Below are 20041 nucleotides of genomic sequence, written 5' to 3'. Positions count from 1 at the left end.
ACATAAAAATATGTATGGAGTTGTCGACCTTGTGGGAAATAGAGAGCACCTGTCAGTTTACAGGCCTTACAATTTGAAGTTTTTCAGAATTTTGCTGACCAAACAAAACATATCTTTGGGCAGGATCTGATAGGCAGTTTGCACACTCAGCCTAGAGCTTGCAAGAGTGGATATGTGGTAGTGTAAAGAATACTGGCCTAGGGTTACCCGTACTAGTCCTGAGCCTGATATGTATGAGCACTGGGGTCTTGAGCCTTGACTTCGTCTATAATGTGAGGTTTGGACTAGATGATTTCTGAGGTGTGTTGTTTTTAAATAGCCCTTATAACTGTATATAAAATAATCACGGTGTGTATGCTATCGCCTTTCTGTTAAGGACTTCCAAACGTAACACATGTTATCTCTTCCCGGTAGGGTAAACTAAAATACAGAGATTTGGTGAGCTCCTAAGGGTTCAGAGCCAACCAGAGGGCTAGGAACACAGTCCATATCTCAAGCCCAGGGCTGTGTTCTATAGACGGTACCCACTGGAAAGCCAACTGATAAAAATAGTAAGCAGCTCTAACTTGGTAAAGCAATTAGAGCTTTTTCATTGAAAAACCAGTTAACTGAAGAGGAAGTGAAGCTAATGTTGTTCTTTATTATGTGCTAATTTGAATTATTAACCAAGGAGGGGAAATTATTTCATTAGCAACTACTTACAAGCTGGTGGCCTGCCCACAGTCTCACAGTCTTTTCATTTGGTGCTTACACATTTTGTAACTGCATATTTCTTTAAAGATTTCTCCAGAACTCAAGGGAGATTGAGAGCCCAGCTGTGCCATCCTCTTCTCGACAGCCTCCTTCTCAGTCCCTACGAACGGGGGCTGAGTTCCCCAGGCTGGAAGGAACCCCTGCCACACAGATGCCCAAGCTTGGGCGGGGCATCCTGGAAGGAGATGATGTTCTCTTTTTTGATGAGTCACCACCACCAAGACCAAAACTGAGTGCTGTAGCAGAAGCCAAAAAGGTAACTGGCATCTGTTTTCTGCAACATTTGAATTTGCATTCTCCAAGACGTAGCTTGAATTTCAAGCTATATACCTATGAGCAGGAAAGACTCACACCTAATAGCTGTTTATTGATCGTCGTAGTTAGAATCAAAGGAATTTCAAATGATAAAACGGTGTCACCATAATTCCCTTAATTTAACCTGGGAAAGTTAGCCATTATCTCAATGCTGTTTCTTGGCAGGCCTAGAAGAAGGTATTGTTTTACAGCTGGAGACACTGACATTAGAGAAAAAGGTTCTTGGAATTGTTGAGGCAAGACTGTAAAATAGTGGTTTAAAGAATCCTTCTTCAAAAGAAATCTTGCACAGAAGCCCAGTGTTTAGACGGAGAAAAGCCGAGTTGCTCTGATTGAAGTGGGAGTTGGGGGCGCTCAGAACCCCACCTGCTCAGAACGTTCCACTTCTCCCCTTGCTGAGTCACTGGAGCCAACTTGAGCCTCTCTGTTCTTTGTTCTAGTTAATAGCTTTAACCACATGAAGAGCTAGCTACAATCCAAGGCCGTACCTACAGTAGTAATAATAACAGCAACTGAACATATTTATTACTACTCTGTACCTATGATACATGCATACATGTGTACCTATGATACATGCATACATGCTATTTATTATCTACAGGTACGTGCTTTGCGTGTGTTACCTCATTTCATCCATACACCTACAACCCTAAAATATAAGTAACTGCTATCATCCCCATTTTATAAATGTAGAAACTGATGCTGGAAAATTTAACTAAGATTACCGACTAGTAAGTAGCAGAGCTGGAATTCTAGCCTAACTCTGTCTGATTCTAAAACAAACTTCCAAATTGTTTGCGTGGTTCCTCTATGGGTCTGGAAGCCTGCAGACTAGGTGATGTTAAATTAACTCTCAAGATTTAGATAAGCTGAGACTTTATTTATTACCTTATGGACCTGTCTCCCATGCTTTTCAATTTTAATAGTTGTGTTAATAACAGTCAGTAGAATGAAGGTATATTTTGCCACTTTATATTTGAGAACAGCCAGAATTCACTGGTAGTAACTGGAAAGGTGTGCGGGCCTGTAGATGCCCAGCTCATCTTTTAGATTTTTATCTGCCTCTCTTTTCTTTCTTTCTAGTTAGCTGCTATAACCAAATTAAGGGCAAAAGGCCAGATTCTTACAAAAAGAGACCCAAACGGCATTAAAAAGAAGCAAAAGGACCCCCAGGATCTCCTGGAAGTGAAGGAATGTGTAGAAAATAACAACACATCTTCTCCTCAAGGTACTGCAAATGTCAGAGTTGGCAATGAGAAAGAGAAACTGCTTATAAAGAAAATGTTCTAGACCATAACCAGCATCCTTGACAGCAAAATTCATTCTTTTACCTCAGTTTACGTCTCTGCAGAACGCCTAAATAGAATTTCCACAACTGGAACTAATTGTTGTTTATAATCACATTAAATTGAAATGAAATTATGCACAATTTGAAAACTCAAGAAAAGAGTTGTTCATTGGAACTTTGTACATGTATTAGTATAAAGATTTACTTTGCAGGAAGTAGAATTCCTTTGTTTTGAGTTGCCCTATTTGTATTTTTAAAACTCTGAAGTTGGTAATGTCATTTTAACCTCAGTTTGTAAATAGCAATTTTGTTGTTATTGTTATCTATTATCATAATCAGCTCCTATTTTAAGGTGAAAAAGATTCTAATCTAGTGGTCAAATTCCATCCCCCCCCGCCCCCACCGCCATATTCTAGTTTCTACTTCTCAGCTCCTTTCTTAAGAGCCTTCCTTTGCTGGTACCAAGTTGGGTAAATGAAGTTTGAAGGGCCTGCTAGGCAGAGGCAGGGAGGATGGGGAGGCTGAGTCCATGGCTGGCTTTCTGGAATTCCCCTAACAGCTCATGTTATTTTCTTTCTGCTCTAGCTGAGGACGAACTGGAACCTGCCCGGAAGAAAAGGAGAGAACAACTTTCCTATCTAGAATCTGAGGAATTTCAGAAAATTCTAAAAGCAAAATCGAGGCACACAGGGATCCTAAAAGAGGTAGAAGCCCAAAAAATCAAACATGACAGAGGTGTCCTTCAGACTTGAGGCACTTTGTCGTGGGACTAAGAATCTGCTGCTTTTACCTAAACCAGGATGTAGCTATGGGTCACTTAGTTTGAGTTTGCTTTGAAGAATAGGAATACTTCTAATAGATTTTAATTTCACCTTGGTCCTTGCATTGAAGAGCATCACTTAACATTATTTAAATAGACCTCACTGTTATAAAAATGTTTACCAGTACTTATGGGTGTGAAATTATGTGTAAATGGTTCACCACTAGCTACTATTTTCTGCCTTGAAGTAGGGGAAGGAATTTTCCGTTCACATATTTTGATACTGGCATTTCAAATGCTCTAAATCAACCCTACTCTCCCAGTGCCCCTTTTTAATAACGTATTTCATATTGCTCCCTTATTATCCTGAAATAAAATTTGCAGATAATGTAAATTATTTAACTAGTGATTTCAAAAATATCAATATTATATCCTAGCTGTAATGTAAAGAAGAAAGAAGCAAGATACTTATGTTAAAAATATGTATTTCTTTATGTAAATATGTGGGCCAACTACCCGGGAAGAAATGATGAAGTAGTCAGAGCTTGGCTTTTAGGTGTCAGTGAGACAACTAGAAAGGAAGGCCCATTAGGTGTGTTTTCTTGGTAAGTTAAATACCGTGGGGCTATTTCTTTGACGATGTCATTTTTTTTAAAACAGTGAATAATCCTGGGAAACTTTTGAAGACGCTAAAGTACAGTTGTCCTTCCATATACACAGGAGTTGCCTAGTTGGACTCTTGGAATAGTCTATGACATTAAAACCGTGCACAAGTATTGTGTATATTATATATAAAGCTGATAAATTCGAGGGTTATAATCAGGGTTTTCATCCATGTGGATGTCCTGTAGAACATTCAGAAGAATCCTTTGTTGTAGGGGACTGTTCCGTGTCTTGCAGAAGACGTGGCATCCGTGGTCCCTGCCGGTAGCAGGGGTAGCAGTCATTGGGATAACAAAAAAAAGTGCTCCTACATATTTTCAAAATGTTCCCTAGGGACAGTATCGTCCCGTTTTAGTGCTGCTACTCAATGATCTGCCCTTCTTTTGATTAAAAAATCCCTAACAAATATAGTTATATATTGTATCTTTCTACTAGAAAGTCAGGAGAAATGCTCAAGCTGACCCTGAAAGGCTGTAGAACTGTGCTCCTTCCCTCTTGTGGCCCTTGAAGGCCTTGGGTCCTTGTGCCTTGTGTAGCTGCACTAACTGTAGAGCTGTGACCACATTTTGCTGCAGATATCTCCGCCCTCATGCCTACTTCCTGTTGTTCCAAACCACCAGGGATTGCTCGTACCAAGTGCTTGGTCTGGAGAAGAGTATTGGATAGACCAGGTTGTTGTCTCTGCGGGGGCGGTGAATACCTTCCATAGCTTGAGTCTGTATTGGAACAGTAGAAATAATTCCCTTCTGCTGCATACTTGACATGATGACACTGTTAATAATGTTAGTATTTTAAGGCTATATTTAGTGTTTTAAAAATCACCAAAAAGGTACATCATCTTTTTTTGCAAATGAAGAGCTTGTGTCTACTTATGATCATCTTTTGGAGTGCAGTTCACTGAACTATTATCAAGTCCTTATAACAGCTTGTCTTATCAGTTCTATTTTGATTCTTATTAAACTGCTGCCAGAATATGTATTGGATTTGGTACAAGGTCTCCTGTATGCCTTGTCGTTTAGGCCGAGGCTGAGCTGCAGGAACGCTATTTTGAGCCACTGGTGAAAAAAGAACAAATGGAAGAAAAGATGAGAAACATCAGAGAAGTGAAATGTCGAGTAGTGACATGCAAGACGGTGAGTGCAGAAGATGGCTCTAACTGTGGGCCTTGTTTTGTGCTGTTGTCACTCAGGAGGATCTGAAAAATCTGTGAGATGTGGGGGCCATGTCTTGTGATTGGAGTCCTGCATGGGTCATTTAATTAGGCTGGAAAACAAACTGTCTGTGGTAGACCAGGACCTGGCTTCCTGCTGACCTGGCACCAAGCTCTGATGGCCGAGCGTTTGTAGTGAGCTTCTCCTCTCACTGGACCACAGCTCCCAGTTCTGTGGATGAGCCTCTCACACCTCTTTCCTTTACCCGTGGACCCAAATTATTCTTCTCTCTCCCTCTCAAGTTTCCAGCACATCCTCAGTCCATAGTTCATAGACCCTGGACATCATGTTATGATCCATCACTATTGTCCCTTTCTCCTCAGGGCTTAATCTACTAAGTTGAATCTCCAGGCAGAGTGTGAATGGTATTATTGTCTCTGTTTGCAGAAGTTTTACCCTAAAGCTGTTAGAAAATTCTAAATCCTCTATTCCTCCACATTACTGAAAAATGGCAAAAAAAAGTTCTTGCAAGATACTATCCCTTCCGTTACCACTCATTTTAAGTCTACCTACGTGGCTAATCGGCCCATAAACGTGTAAGAGGAGGAAGAGGCTTAGTGTTTTCCAATTTTCTCCATCTTCGTTCCTTTTAAAACCTTGTATTCTCCTTTACATTTAGGGAGCAGCCCTGAACCAGCTGCTGCCAAAAGGTAGGGCTTCCTTGAGAAAGTTCAGACCTTGGAGGGTAAATCAAGATTTTACCTCAGATGATAGCTTTTGCTCTGACAAAGTGGCAGACCTGAGGATGTTGCTGATGTATAGGTTTCCTGTTGCTGCTGTAACAAATGATGACCATTTTAGTGCTTAAAACAACGCAAATTTATTGTCCTACAGTTCTGTAGGTCACAGGTCTCTGTGGGTCTCCCGTGGCCCTAATCCAGCTGTGGCAGGGCTGCATTCCTTTCCGCAGCCTCTAGGGGAGAATCTGTTTCCTTGCCTTTCCCAGCTTCTAGAGCTCTTGTATTCCTTGGCTTGTGGCCCCTTCCTTCATCTTCAAAGCCAGCAATGGCAGGTTGAACCCTCTCGTCGAGTCACCCCAACCTCCTCCTCTATGTCTCACTTCCACTTTTGAGGACCCTTGTGATTCCATTGGGCCCACCTGGACAATCCAGGATACTCTCCCAACCTTAAGACCAACTAATTACTAACCTTAATTCCCCTTCGCATGTAACCTAACAGACTCACAGGTTCCAAGTATTAGGGGGTGTCCCTCTTGGGGGGGATTATTTTTTGCCTACCACGGCTGGCATACCACTCTGTTCTGTCCCCTTTGAGGTTGCCAGAACCGAGAGTTATCTAGACTCAATGTAATTATGAGAAATTGCATTGCACTGTCCTGGCAACTATTTTGACCTTCACCCACCATTTCTTGTTCTCTTTGGTCCTTTTGAGGATCAAAATTAAAAGCGAATTGCTTAATACATTGGTTTTGCTGCTTATGAAATAGGAGTGGTAATAAACTTACATCCTTTTCAGAGGCCATATAAGAGAAAATGAAAGAGCTGCTGATCAGCCTTCCTAATTAGGCCCCACACCTCAGTGTCCTATAATCAAGGGGCGACAACAAATATAGGACAGATCAACCAAAGCCTTTTAAAGGTTTCTGATACTTTTCTGCCTCTGCTGCTGCTATTCTCTTGATGTCATGGAAGGTTCTTGTGTACATCACACCTGGCCGGAAATTGGGGCAAACATGAGATAAAGTGGTATCAGTAGGAGGGAAAGTCAAGAAATTGCCACAGCTGGAAGATGTGGTAGTGACTCCACCAGCACGTCCTGGGTGGTGACAAGAGAGCAGAGTGCCCTCGTAGCAGCTAGCCAGCTTCTCCTTCAAAGCTCTTGACCGGATGTTGCCCTTCTGTCGGTTTTATGCAGTGTGCCTACACCCACTTCAAACCTTTGGAGACCTGCATCAGTGAACAGCACGACTACCACTGGCATGACGGCGTCAAGAGGTTTTTCAAGTGTCCCTGTGGAAACAGAAGCATCTCCCTTGACAGACTCCCCCAAAAGCACTGCAGGTATGAGAATTGCCTAGGTAGGGTCTTTTGTCCCATCTAGGGTCCTTCACCCCTTTTTCCAATTCCTGCATGATGCTGTTCCACTGGAACATTGAACAGTCCTTGGTGAGGGTCAGGCCTTATTTCTGTGACTTCTTACAGCTCCTGGATATCCCTGAAAGCTGCTGGAGGGAGGGACCTTGCCTTTTTCACTGCTGTATCCTCAGTACTTAGTATAGTGCCCGACCCATAGTAGGTCCTCAAAAATGTTTGTTGAATAAATAACTGAAGTATGGGTAGGGTGAGATGGTGAATATATGTGTGTTGGGGGATAGGAGATGGGATTTTTTTTCTCTGCCCTAAGGAATTATCCATTTAAGATACTTTTAATATACGAATATCTGTGTTTTAAGGGTATTTTGCTTGTTTTTGTTTTTGCTTTTTGGGGGGATTTCAGATCCAGAGGCAGAGCTGCTGTGCTGGACCACTCAAGGGGCATCATTCACATAGAAGTCCATGTGCACGACACCCTGTGGAGTTTGTAGTACATGGTCCCTGGTCCATTCAGGCCCTCCTCATCCTGTTTATGTATTCCTTTCATCCCCTTCCTCACTGCCATCGTGTCCTTTAACCCTAGAATCAACTATTCTAATATGATTAATGGCGTCCTCTTGTTGGTTTTCTTGTAAAATGCATACTGTTTTATAGGCAGGCATTTTTATTTTATATAATTGGTTACCAAGTTATGTCTCCTTTTCTTTCTTTTTGCTTGGTTCTGTTTCTAGGATGCATCTATTTGCTATGTGCATCTAGTCTGTTATTTCTACGTAATAATAGTCCTCCATGCTCAGCACCCATCACGCCATCTCTGGATGCCCAGCTCACTTCTGGCACCCTCCACTCTCCCCTACGTGTCCTTTTAGAGTCTGGTGTAAGAGTTTCTTGGGCATATACCCAGGACTTGAACCAACTAAGTGGTGCCAGGTCGCTCTCCAGGATGCCTGTACCACCTGCACTCCCTTTGGGCAAACACGAGGATCTCTATCTTTCCTGACATTTTTCCCAAAGAGATAGCCTATCTTTTTTTGTATTTTTATTTGTCTGGTTTTTGATATTTTGACTATCTTTTCATATGCTTTGTAGCTTTTTGAATTTCCTCCTCTGTAATGATCTATTATCTCTTACTTAATTGTCCTATGGGGGTTTCTTTTCTCTTGTTTATTTGCAGATGTTCCTTGTGTATTGAAGATCTTAGTCCCCTTTAGTTTTAATCCTTGCAAATATATTTTTACCAACTGTTGATATTTATTTAATTTAAATCGTTAGGGAAGTTTACATAATATTATAAACCAATGTGACCTCAATAAAATAAAAAATGTAAGATTTTAAAAATAAGTAAATCATTAGGGGATTTTTTTTTTACGTTGTAATATGCTTTTACAGTGTTTTATTTAAGAAGTTTCTTGCTCACCCCATCCCGCCTCCCAAATTACAAAGATCTTCTTCTACATTTTTTTCTCTCGACGTCATATACCTTTCACATTTGTGTCTTCACGTATTCGGGAAATCCATTTTCTACGTGGTCTAAGGTCACCTGCAAATATTTTTTTGTCCACATAGTGAGCCATTTCCCCCATTACTATATACTGGAGAGTTCCCTCTTTCCTCTCGTTGAGTTGGACTACCCCAAGTGCATATTAAGTTTCCATGTGTACGTGGGGTCAGTGTCTGAGCTCTCTGTCCCTTTCATCGATCTGCTTGTTCTGGAGCCAACTCTGCACTGTCTCACTTCTTGGGTGTTGTCTTAGATTTTCCCTACCCCTTTTTTCTTTTGTTTTTCAATATTAACTTAGATTTTCATGTATTTATCTTCATGAATTTTAGGGTAAGTTTATTAAATTCTCAAAAAACTCCAACTGTAATTTCAATTAGGGTTGCATTTATTGAATGTCAGACCACGTGTATAAAAACTATGGGGTGGCGCTGATGTTGTCTTTCTCCCTGGAGGGTTCACGCTCCCTTGGTCCGGCCTAACACCCTACTCTGCAGGGACTGCGGGTCAGGACTGGGTTGGAGACCTGGTAAATAAGGTGCAGTCTGATTCTGCTTACTCCCTGGCCCTTCGTGGTTTTCCGAGAGCCGATGTGTTCAAATGCTGATGTGTGGTTCCCACAACTGCCAGAGAAAAAAAATGCACCCTGCTTGTTCTTCATAGGCCTTCCACTTATGTTTTTAGCCTTTGTGTCCCATACAGGCCCGGAATTTGACAAATATCCCAAAGGGAGTATCAACCATTGTTTGAGAACCCCAGGTCTCCAGCGAGAGTTCTGCTGGTGGCCCTCTACCCGCAGTGGCCCTCCACCAGGGAAAGTGTCAGGTTCTCAGCTCCCTGCCTGGCCCAGAGTCAGCGAATGCTCCCAGGGCAAAATTGGCCACAGAAGTTAGCTCCTCTCTTAAGGATTCTACTCTGAGGCCCCCTAGCTCTTGTCTCAACAACCTTCTAGTGCCTTCACATAAATGATTTCTGTACTTCCTTCAGTTTTTCTGATTGTTCTAACAGAGCACTAGTCTAAGCACAGGAACTCTATCCCACTCAGAAGCAGAAGCTCTGATTAGGATCACATTGAATGAATAAAGTAGTTTTGTGAGAACTGTTGTCTTTATATATGCAGTCATCCCTTTTTAAGATCATGGAGTGTCTTTCCATTTACTCGTATCATCTCCTATGTCTTTCATTAAGTTTTAAAATTGTCTCCACTGAGATCTTCAGTATTCTTAGCTAATTCTTAGATATGTTAGTTTTTGTTGGTACTGTGAATGGCGACTTATTTTTTATTATGTTTTGTTATTGCTTATTTCAGGTGTAGGTAAACGTTACTACTTTTTTTGTAAGTTGACCTTGCCTCTGGCAAGTTCAGTAAGGTTAACTCTTATTCCACTAATTTGTCTTTGATTTCTCTAGGTAAATGATCATCTGCAAATAATGACAATTTTATGTTTTGTTTCAACCCTTACACCCCTTATTTGTTTTTCTTTGTAGAGTTGGCCAGAACCTCCAGTACTATGTGAAATAATTGGGATGAGAATGGGCTTCCATTTCTTGATCTTTACTTTGAAGTGAATGAGTACAAATTTCTCCTTTAAGTATAACCTTTACCAAGTTAAGGAACACCCTTCCTATTTCCAGTTTACTGTGAATGTTATTAGATATCTTTTCTTCATTGTCTAATCTTAACTTTCCTTTAAATAATTTATCCCTGTGGTGCATTACCGATTTTTCTGAAGTTGAACTTTTCTTTTATCCCTTGGATAAACCCTACTAATCTTGATGGTTTCTTAGGTGAATACATTGTTACTTTCAATTAGCTAATATATTATATAGGATTTTTCTATCTGTATTCATAATTTTTTTTAATGTATATAAACCTTATCTGATTTTAGAACCACAATGATATGAGCCTCATAAAATGAACTGGCAGCTTCCTGAAATAATTTATATTAAATAGCAATTAATTATTTCTTAAAAGTTTAATAAAGCTCAACTGTAAAATTATTTAGGCCTTATTTTTTGTGGGAAGGGAGTGGCTTTGATAACCATTTTGGTTTCATGCCTTCTCTTCTGCCAGTTTTCAGCATTTTATATTTTTTGAGGAATTCATTTCATATAGGTTTTGAAATTTATTAACATATAGTTGTTTCTAATACGCTTTTATTTTTTTCAATCTATCTTGCTGTTTCTATTAATAAGTATTTATTGTATTTTGTTCTGTAATTTTTTTCTTTGCTCTTTCAAGATCAGCCTTGACAGAAGTCTCTTTATTCTGTTAATCTTTTCAGAAAACCATCTTTTAGTTTTCTTTTATTTATTGATTTTCTTTCTCTTTTATTGATTTCCGTCTTTCTTATTTCTTTGGGTTTGCTTTGTACCTTTTTGCCAGCTTCAGTTAAACCCTTAAACTCAACTTACTAGTTTTTAACCTTTCTTGTTTCCTCCTAAATGTATTTAAAGCTACATATTTACCTCTAAATATCCGGCTTTAGCCTTCTTCCACAAAGTTTAACATGTAGTTACAAGTATTTCTTAATGTCCTTCATGATTTCCTTTTGAACCTAGGAGTTAGTAATGTTTAATTTTCAAATACATGGAATTGATTTTAGCTATCCTTTTTGTCATTAATTTCTGACTTTATTGCATTATTCTTAAGGGACATAATTTGTATGATATTGGTCCTTTGGAATTTGAGGCAATTTTTAGATCACCTTTAGTCTTCCCAAGAATGTCTCACCAGGATGTTCTCACTAGGTTTTTGCTTGCTGTTTGGTTTTGGTGGTTGTTTCCTTCCTGGAATCCGTCCTTCACTCTCACTTCAAGTTTCTCCAGGGTTGGTTTAGAGGGGAGGGGGCGCAGACCCCAAACTAGTTCATCACCTTGCCAGGAGCTGGTTTGTGAATTTTTTACAATCTAGTTTGTAATTTTTTTAAGTAGGTCTTTGTATATTGATACTTGTCTCCTCTCCAAAATATTGTAACAGCAACAGCTTATGTGAAATGTTTGAGTATCAGAGAAATTCTGTTCAAACTGGAAGAGCAAGATGCCTTTTTGGCCTCCAGGTGGCACTGTTATTCTTGTAAGAACAAGTGCTTTCTCTGGTGTTTTTCTTGTCAGTTGTTTATCTACAGCAGAAGTGGGCAAAGTTTTTTGGTAAAAGGCCAGATAGTAAATATATTAGGCTCTGCAGGCATTGTGGTCTGTTTCATAGCTACTCAACCTTGCTGTTGTGGCTCGAAAGCAGCCATAGGTAGTACACAAAAAATGGGCATGCTGTGTTCAAATAAAACTTTATTTACAAAAACAGGCGGCAGGCTGGATTTGGCCCATGGGATGTAATTTGCCCACCCCTGAGTAGAACAGTGATTCTTCTGGTAATGTAGTTGTTGATCTACTGGAAGGCTGCAAAAGTTCTTTCAACTGATATTGAACTGGTCTCTAGATGGGGAAGGTGGTGGAGAGGTTCAAGGCTAAGGCCAGTAGGAAGCTGACTCTCAGGGCAGGAGTAGAGTCTACACTAGGCAGGGAAGAAGGATGAGGCAGGTAGGACAATTCCCACACCCCAGATCCTCTCAGATGCAAGGATGCTTGAAGGCATACTTCCGTGACTTTATTGTGTATCTTTTCTGTTTCTCTTTTTCTTCCCTGGAGTAAACTTTGTAGAAAATAAGCTTTTCCCATAGTATTTACATCTCTTCTCAAAATTGGACTCATCTCCCATGTTAAAAAATGAGACCAAGTCTCTAGGCCCTTTGAATAATTAGTAAACATCTTGGGATTATAAAGAAAAGAGGGGAAGGATTATCCAGACCAGAAGGAGAATTAATCCTTTCTTATTACAACCTTATAGTTCCAGAAAAGGAGAAAGGGGCAAACCTTATACTACAGGGCATCAGAGGGCTAGCTCCCGGAGTCTTAGGGTCACCCCAGTGTCCATCAATAGAAACCAGGTTCACAGTCGTCACCTACAGCATGCGTACTCTGTTATATGGTCATTTGAAATTCCATCTTTGAGCTATCTGACTTATTACAGAGTTGAAGACCATTTCTCAAATCATTGGAGTGTGTATTTTCAGTAGCATTTGAGCATAGCCTGTAATATGAGTGTCATCTTGGTCGGTTTCTGCTTGAATGGGGGATACTCTTCCCCTGAGTGCTGTGAGCACTGTTGTCTTCATGTGTTTGGGCCTGTACCTCATTGCTCAGTAAATCCCATCTTTTCTGTTTCAGTAATTGTGGCCTCTTCAAGTGGGAACGGGACGGAATGCTAAAGGTATGTCATTGCAAGGTGACTAATATTAAAACCCACACCAATAATGTTGACCTATTTCTTATTAAACTATTTTCATTTTTCTAGGAAAAGACAGGTCCAAAGATAGGAGGAGAAACCCTGTTACCAAGAGGAGAAGAACATGCCAAATTTCTGAACAGCCTTAAATAGCCCTGACTTCAAACAGGTACCTGCAACCTGCATTGCTTCTTGTGGCTCTGGGAAAGCAGAATATTGACTTTGTATTGCACGTGTTCCTGATTGACATAGTCAAAAGAAATACCAGTTAGGCCTACAAGCCTTGCCTGCTTTCTTTCCTCCATTGTGTTGATTTGACACCAAATTTAACATCGACCTTTAAGTGGAAAATCAAGGTACCATTGTCTTCTGTGTCCTTACTACTGATGGCTTCATTCACACAAATTTTTGATCCCTAAACTGGAAGGTGAATCAAGAGCTGTGTTTTTATATCTCTTGGGTTATAGGGTGGGCAGTGTCACTTCTTTATCACAATGAGATTTTAGTATTTATATGGACACTCAGAGGCAAAAGAATTAATTTAGCTCACCCCCGGGAAGTTACTTAACTTCTGGACTTCAGTTTATTTATCTGTAGAATGAGGAAGGTTGGACTAAATGATCTTGAAATGTATCTTTCAGCACTCAAATTCTACAAATAATATAACTGCTTCCCATCTAGATAATTATGATGATTGCCCTTCATGTAGTTGTGGTGTACTGATACGACAAGCCAGCTACCTCCTTTCTATTCTACTGTTTCTCTGTTTAGTTCTTCGAAATTGATTGTCACTGAATCACTTGGCATTTCGATTCATATCTGTATGGCTGTCTGTTCCCTTATAATATTGTGGAGCTCCGTAATGGAAATACCTAAAATCTCATCATTTTTAAATATGGCTTTATTTAAATATGGCTTAAAGAAACTTCAAAACTTCTAACAAGAATGAATGCAGAATTTGAGGAGCTGTGAAGCCTGACTGAAACATGGAAACATCCCAAAAGACAAAATCTCATGGAGTTGGGACTTATAGATATATTTCATTGTACACATCAAGAATTATAGGTCAAACCTCATATAAATTGCCACCTAAAAATTCCATTTAGAATATTCCTCTGCCTAGGCAACCTGATTTGCCAAATACTATTTGAACCAAGTGAATGCTGATACCGCCTAAGGATTGGGTAAATTGGTAGGATTATTATATTGGGATTTAAACTCTAGCTAGAAATAGGTTAGTTTCCCCCAAGATGGTATTATGGTAGGAACATAACACTTACGGGAGGTGGTTGTGGGAAACGGTTGATTTAGGTTTTAAAAACCCGGAAGTAAAATCTCTGTGCCTTATATTTCATCAGTCTCTGCTCTGTCTGGGTAAAAGGTGCTGTGTCTGACCCTTGTGTTCCCCTTAAGGTCGTATCCTAATAACTATATTTTTAGAAGTATTTCACTTTCCAGGAATTTTTTCCTTTTTAATTTTTAAGGAAGGGAGGAAAGAATAAAGTGTTTAATTCTTAATAAGAACCAAAAGCACTTGAAACTGGTGTTTTTAGTGGCTCATTTAAGTAGATATATTCGTCCCACACACTTAAAACCAAGCCACGTATTTGAAGTACGTCACAACTGAGCAGCTGCCTAGAAACTGTACTTGTGGTTGCTCTGTGGGGATCCCCTTCCTGTGTAAGAAGCACGTTCTTGTTTGAACCAAGGGCGTCGTTGGCGTCCATATTAGCTTGTGTATAGTATATAAGTAGTGTAATATTCTTGTAAAGGTGAGCCGAGTCTGGATGCCCTCATTTTTTAAAATTTGATTTTAAATTTTTAAATAACTTAAAAATATACTTGAGTTACTTCTCAGTTACTCTAGCTCTTGGGAGACTTGCCTTTGAGGTGCTTTGTGTGTGCGCTTTCTTAGAATATTCAGGGATGGGAAGGGGTGGGTGGACCTGAGAGGAGACTTACTCATTTGCATTGAAAATAGGATTCTTCAGTGAGATTGGTCTTTTCATCCCATCCTCTTTATCAACATGTATTAAATGCTTTCATGTAAATCCAAAATGTGTGTTTAATTTTTTCTCATCCCATCACTGACAATGTAGGACTTACTGTGTAGTTACAGGCCATGAGAACAGGGAAGTGCACAGTGATCTAAAAATTTAGCAAGCAAAAACTCATCTGTCCTTCATGGAGAACCTGGTTGGTCTGAATGTTCTGCTCTTCACAATAAACTTCTTTTTTTTGCTGTGCCTTTTTCTGTTTAGAGGAAATAAGTACCTTTTTAAAGAAGATCACCTTTCTTGAGTTTTGTTAAAATGAAATATATTTTCCCTTTTCAGACAACAAAAGGAAGACAGAAGTAATCTAGATAACAATGATCCAGAATAGCAAATAAGAAACTTCTGAATGATTGGTATGGAATCTTTTCCAAAGGGAACTTAAAAACACTACAGGTTGACTAAGGTATAGCAAAGTGGACAGGAAGAGATTGCGTGAATTGGGTTTCTGTGTAGAAATTATGATAGAAGTAAAGCTTGATGTTTATAACAGATTAAATTTCTAACATTAATTTTTTTAAATGAGGAGAGTAAATCTGTTTGCGTTAAGTATGTCAATGATAGCAGCCCATCAGAGCTTCTCCTCCACCAGTAAAGTAGACATCTCTGATCCCATGGGTAGAGAGATGGAAACAATACAGCTCTCCAGAAGGGTGGATGGCTCCAAACATGGAGTTCTATATTTACCAATATTGAAGAAAGAAATGGTGATATACCTAAAGAAAATAATACAGAGGCACCAAAGATGAAAGAAATTAGTTGACTTAAGTTGACAGCAGTTTGTGAAAAAACTGGAATTTTTGAAATTAAAGGAAGCCCAGAATATAGCCACACTGCTGGACTATCGACATCAAAATGGGAAAGAGCCCCGCCGTGACCTGCACAGGTTAGACCATCTGTGCGATGCTGACGTACATTTTGGAGAAAAGCAAGACGATGGTAATCAAGATGGTGAAAACTCAAAGCCATTTGGCCCAAGAAAGGGCAGAAAGAACTAGAAATATATGTACAGTTGATTTTTATTATTCATGGTAATTATGTTTTATGAAATCACCACTAGCTGAATTAGCGGGTGCTGAACCACTGCTCCCAGAGGAAATACAGGGTTTGGTTCCTGCAAGCCTCTGCTCACATTTTCATCAGCAGATTGATACAGCACCTTGTTTTATATGTGTTTCTATTTAGAAAGACCTTATTTAATATATATTGTTGATTCACTACCGTGGAACTCACGGCCCACAGCACTATGCCTCACCACTGAACGAACCTTATCTTAGCACACTATTTTCTCCGGATGGTGCCTCACAGCCTTCTTGCATTTAGGAACACCAGACAGCACTTCAGCACTACACTTGGGGGCCATTTTAAACAGCAAAGTCACCAACAAAAAACTCAAAAATGTGAAAAACATGGCACAAAAAGGACATTTGTTTATGGTACCAGAGCTGAAACAACCAAGAGTGTTGCTTTGTCTCACCTCACCTGGCAACATGGACGTTGGGCAACTCAAACTTTTTGTTACTCTGCACATGCACATGTTCATAAATGACCACAAAAGCACCACAAGTATTGGTTTTGGAGTTACAAATAAATTTTAGCAATTAAATGAATTTGCAAACACAGAGTCTACAAATAACCAGCAGCAACTGTTTAATATTTCCCCAAACAAGGCCAGATTGGGAGTTTCCCATTCTGCAAGATAGAAAATTGGCTAAATGATTTGAAAACGTGGGTTGAAACTAGGATTGGAATCAAGTCTGTTGTAATGTTGCTTGAGCAAAAACTACTCTTGGTATTTTTTTAAGTCAACTTTACTAAGGTCTAAATTTCACACAGTAAAAGGCAAGCATCTTAAGTGTACAGTTCCATAAATTTTGACAAATGTACACACCCATGTAACCACCACTACAAGCGAGATAAAGGATATTTCCATCACCCCAAAAGGTTGCCTTGGGCCACCTCCCAGTCAATCCACACCCCCCGCCCCGGCTGTCACTGATCTGTTTTCTGTCACTATAATTTAGATCTATCTTTTCTAGAGTTTCATATAAATGGAATCATACAAAATACACTCTTATATCTGGCTTCTTTCACTCAGCATATTTTTGAAATACATCCACGTGGTTGCATGTATTGGTAATTCATTCTTTCCTATGTTGAGCATTTCGATGTATGGGTGCGCCCCAATATTTATTATTGATGGACATTTGAGTTGGATTGTTAACAGTTTGAGGCTGTTATAAATAAAGCTGCTACCAATATTCAGGAATAAGTCTTTCTGTGGGTTTGTGTTTTTGTTTCTCAGGTAAATATTTGGGAGTAGGATTAGTGGGTCATATGGTAAGTGTGTGTTTAGCTTTCTAAGAAACTGCTACACTATTTTCCAAAGTGGTGGTACCATTTTACACGCCCACTAGTAACGTATGAGAGTTCCATTTGCTCCACGTCCTCACCAGTATTTGGTATTGTCAGTCGTTAGAATTTTAACCGTTCTGATAGGTGTGTGGTGGTGTCTCATTATGGTTTTAATTGTGTTTCCTTCATGACTGGGCATCTTGTTTTGTGTTATGGTCCATTCATGTATCTTCTTTGGTGAAGTATCTGTTTACTTATTCACTGGGTTGAGTAGGAGTTCTTCCTCTGTTCTGGGTACAGGTGTTTTGCAGTATATGTATGGGGACTATTTACTCCTAGTTGGTGGCTGGCCTTTTAATTTTTTTAAGTGTCTTTCAAAGAGCAATTTTTCATTTTGTTCAAGTCCATTTTAACAATTTCTTCTCTTTTGGTTCATGCATTTTGTATTCTAACTAAGAAAATCTTTGCCTGCCTTAAGGTTACAAAGACTTTTTCATAGAATTTTTTATATAGTGTTCGCTTTCACTTTTTTGGTCTGTGATCCATTTCAAGTTAATTTTTATATAAGCTTTGAGGTATAAGGGTTGAGGTTCATTGTTTTTCAAATGGATGTTCAGTTATTACAGCACCACTCAGTGAAAAGATTATAATTTCCCCATTGAATTATTTTGGCTTCTTTGTCAAAAATCAGTTGACCATACCTTTTGGGATCTACTTCTGGACTAAATTAAATATATATGTCAATCCTTATGCTGGGACCACACTGTCTTAATTACAGTAGCTTTATAATAAGCCTTGGAATCAGGTAGTGTTAGTCCTCCAACTTTGTTCTTTTTAAAATTTATTCTGGCAATTCTAGGTTCTTTACATTTCCATGTGAATTTTAGAATCATCGTGTTGACTTCTACCCAAAAAAACCCTGTTGGAGACAGTGTTTAATCTATGGATCAATTTGGGGGAATTGACATCTTAATATTAAGACTTTCTGTCTATGAGTCACTCTGTTTATTTACGTCTTTGTTAATTTTTCTCAGTGATGTTTAGTAGTTTCAGTGTACAGATTATGTGTGTATTATATCCTGTTCAATTCTAAATATTTCATACTTTCGATATAGTAATTGGTATTTTTTTCCTTTTTAATTTCCAATTATTATGTGATAGTATATAGAAATCCAGTGCATTTTTTTTCTGCTGACCTTGTATCCTGGGATTGTGCTAGACTTACATATTAGTTGAGCAGCTTTTTTATAGATTCCTTAGGAGTTTTTTTTTGAGGAAGATTAGCCCTAAGCTAACATCTGCTGTCAATCCTCCTCTTTTTGCTGAGGAAGACTGGCCCTGAGCTAACATCCATGCCCATCTTCCTCTACTTTATATGTGGGACGCCTACCACAGCATGGCTTGCCAAGTGGTGCCATGTCCGCACCCTGGATCGGAACCAGCGAACCCTAGGCCGCCGAAGCGGAACGTGCGAACTTAACCGCTGCGCCACTGGGCCAGCCCCTAATACTTCATTTCCTGTTTATATGACTTTTTTTCTTGTTCCCAATCTGCAGAAGAAATCATTTTCTTTCAATATTAAGTATCAAGGAAGTACTTTGAGTAGGTTGGACGAGAAGATCCATAAATCTCAGTGTGGCTTTTGTCTGTCTTCTCCTACATTCCCTGGGGTAAAGTGACCAATAGAGCACTAGCGCACTTGACCTTGAGCTGCAAAGCCAATTCAAGTCCTGGGTTGAGTGCATTTTCAGGTTGTGATGCTGACTTTATTTCTACGTAATTCTTAACCATACCAAAACAGTAGTAGTATCTGACTGTGTTGTTCATGTGAGTTAAAGGTACAAGAAAAGTTGTCTTCAGTGACTTACTAAAATTATATACTACTCTCTTTTTTCACCAGTGATTTCAGGACACCAATCGAATGGTGGATTTGGATTGTTTATCATCTAAATCTGCTTACAAAACATAAAATATCTTGCCCCTCAGTATCCCAACTCTGTGCTGGGTACATGCTGCACAATCAAACATGAGCTGATAAAATCATAAAGCCAGTGCTCCCTGCCTCCTATTAACAAGGTTGTCATTTTTATTTAGGAATGTTTTTAATTTGGGGGTGTACACACTAAATGATTCAGACTCACTAGTGTGTGATTTGAGGCTCATAATTAGAGTGTGTAAATTAATGAGAAGTTATCTAGAAAAATATTTTCCACCTTTGTTTGACATATTAAATCAGTGCTGTTTTCCAGCATGTCCCCTCAAACATTGCCATTCCTGTAGGAAGCTTTTTCTTTAAGTAAGCTTTATGAGAACTACTTAACTATAAATTAACTACAGGTTTTTTTTAATGATAGACAATTGGTTTAATAGGTAAAGTAGGCATCACTGGTCAAAAATGAATTTTAAGGTTTAAAAAATAAAAAAGGAAAAAAAGTGTAACTAGATACTTAAATGTACACCAATCACTTGAAGGCTACTCAAGACTTGGGAATAATGGTTTCCTTTGAGAGACAGGGAAGGACGCTATTCTTTTTTATCCTTTAAAAATTTGAAACCATGTGTTTATATTACCTATTCGAAATATTTTTAATTAAAAAAGTCAAAATAAGGTAGGAAGTGGACAAAACTTTTTTAAAGTGTTAGTACATTATAAGATCACAGGGCATACCAGACTGACTACTTGTGAACCGGAACATCCATATTAAACCAATTTGCTTTTGGACAAATCCCTTAAGAACTTTTAAATTATGAGAAAGTTGTCAAAGAATTAGAACATAATTGATTGAAAATGAATTAGAAATGAAA

General features: G+C 39.0%; 1 protein-coding gene across 3 annotated transcripts in view; it reads left to right on the top strand.

Moving 5' to 3' along the window:
• MCM10 (minichromosome maintenance 10 replication initiation factor) overlaps positions 1–17109 on the top strand; it is a 36574-nt gene extending 19465 nt beyond the window's left edge. For 2 of the 3 annotated variants that reach the window (XM_046678095.1, XM_046678093.1), the window contains exons 14-20: positions 781–1009; positions 2152–2296; positions 2942–3060; positions 4799–4912; positions 6866–7011; positions 12770–12812; positions 12897–15120. In XM_046678095.1, the coding sequence (XP_046534051.1) occupies positions 781–1009; positions 2152–2296; positions 2942–3060; positions 4799–4912; positions 6866–7011; positions 12770–12812; positions 12897–12980 (880 nt within the window). In that variant the 3' untranslated portion in view covers positions 12981–15120. Of the gene's footprint in view, positions 1–780; positions 1010–2151; positions 2297–2941; positions 3061–4798; positions 4913–6865; positions 7012–12769; positions 12813–12896; positions 15121–15163 lie in introns of those variants that run through there. The other variant, XM_046678094.1, reaches the window with a different exon arrangement.
• Positions 17110–20041: the final 2932 nt, after the last annotated feature.

This window comes from Equus quagga, chromosome 12 (assembly GCF_021613505.1).
Source record: "Equus quagga isolate Etosha38 chromosome 12, UCLA_HA_Equagga_1.0, whole genome shotgun sequence".
NCBI classification, from domain to species: Eukaryota; Metazoa; Chordata; class Mammalia; order Perissodactyla; family Equidae; genus Equus; species Equus quagga.
This window is presented reverse-complemented; position numbering and strand designations above follow the sequence as displayed.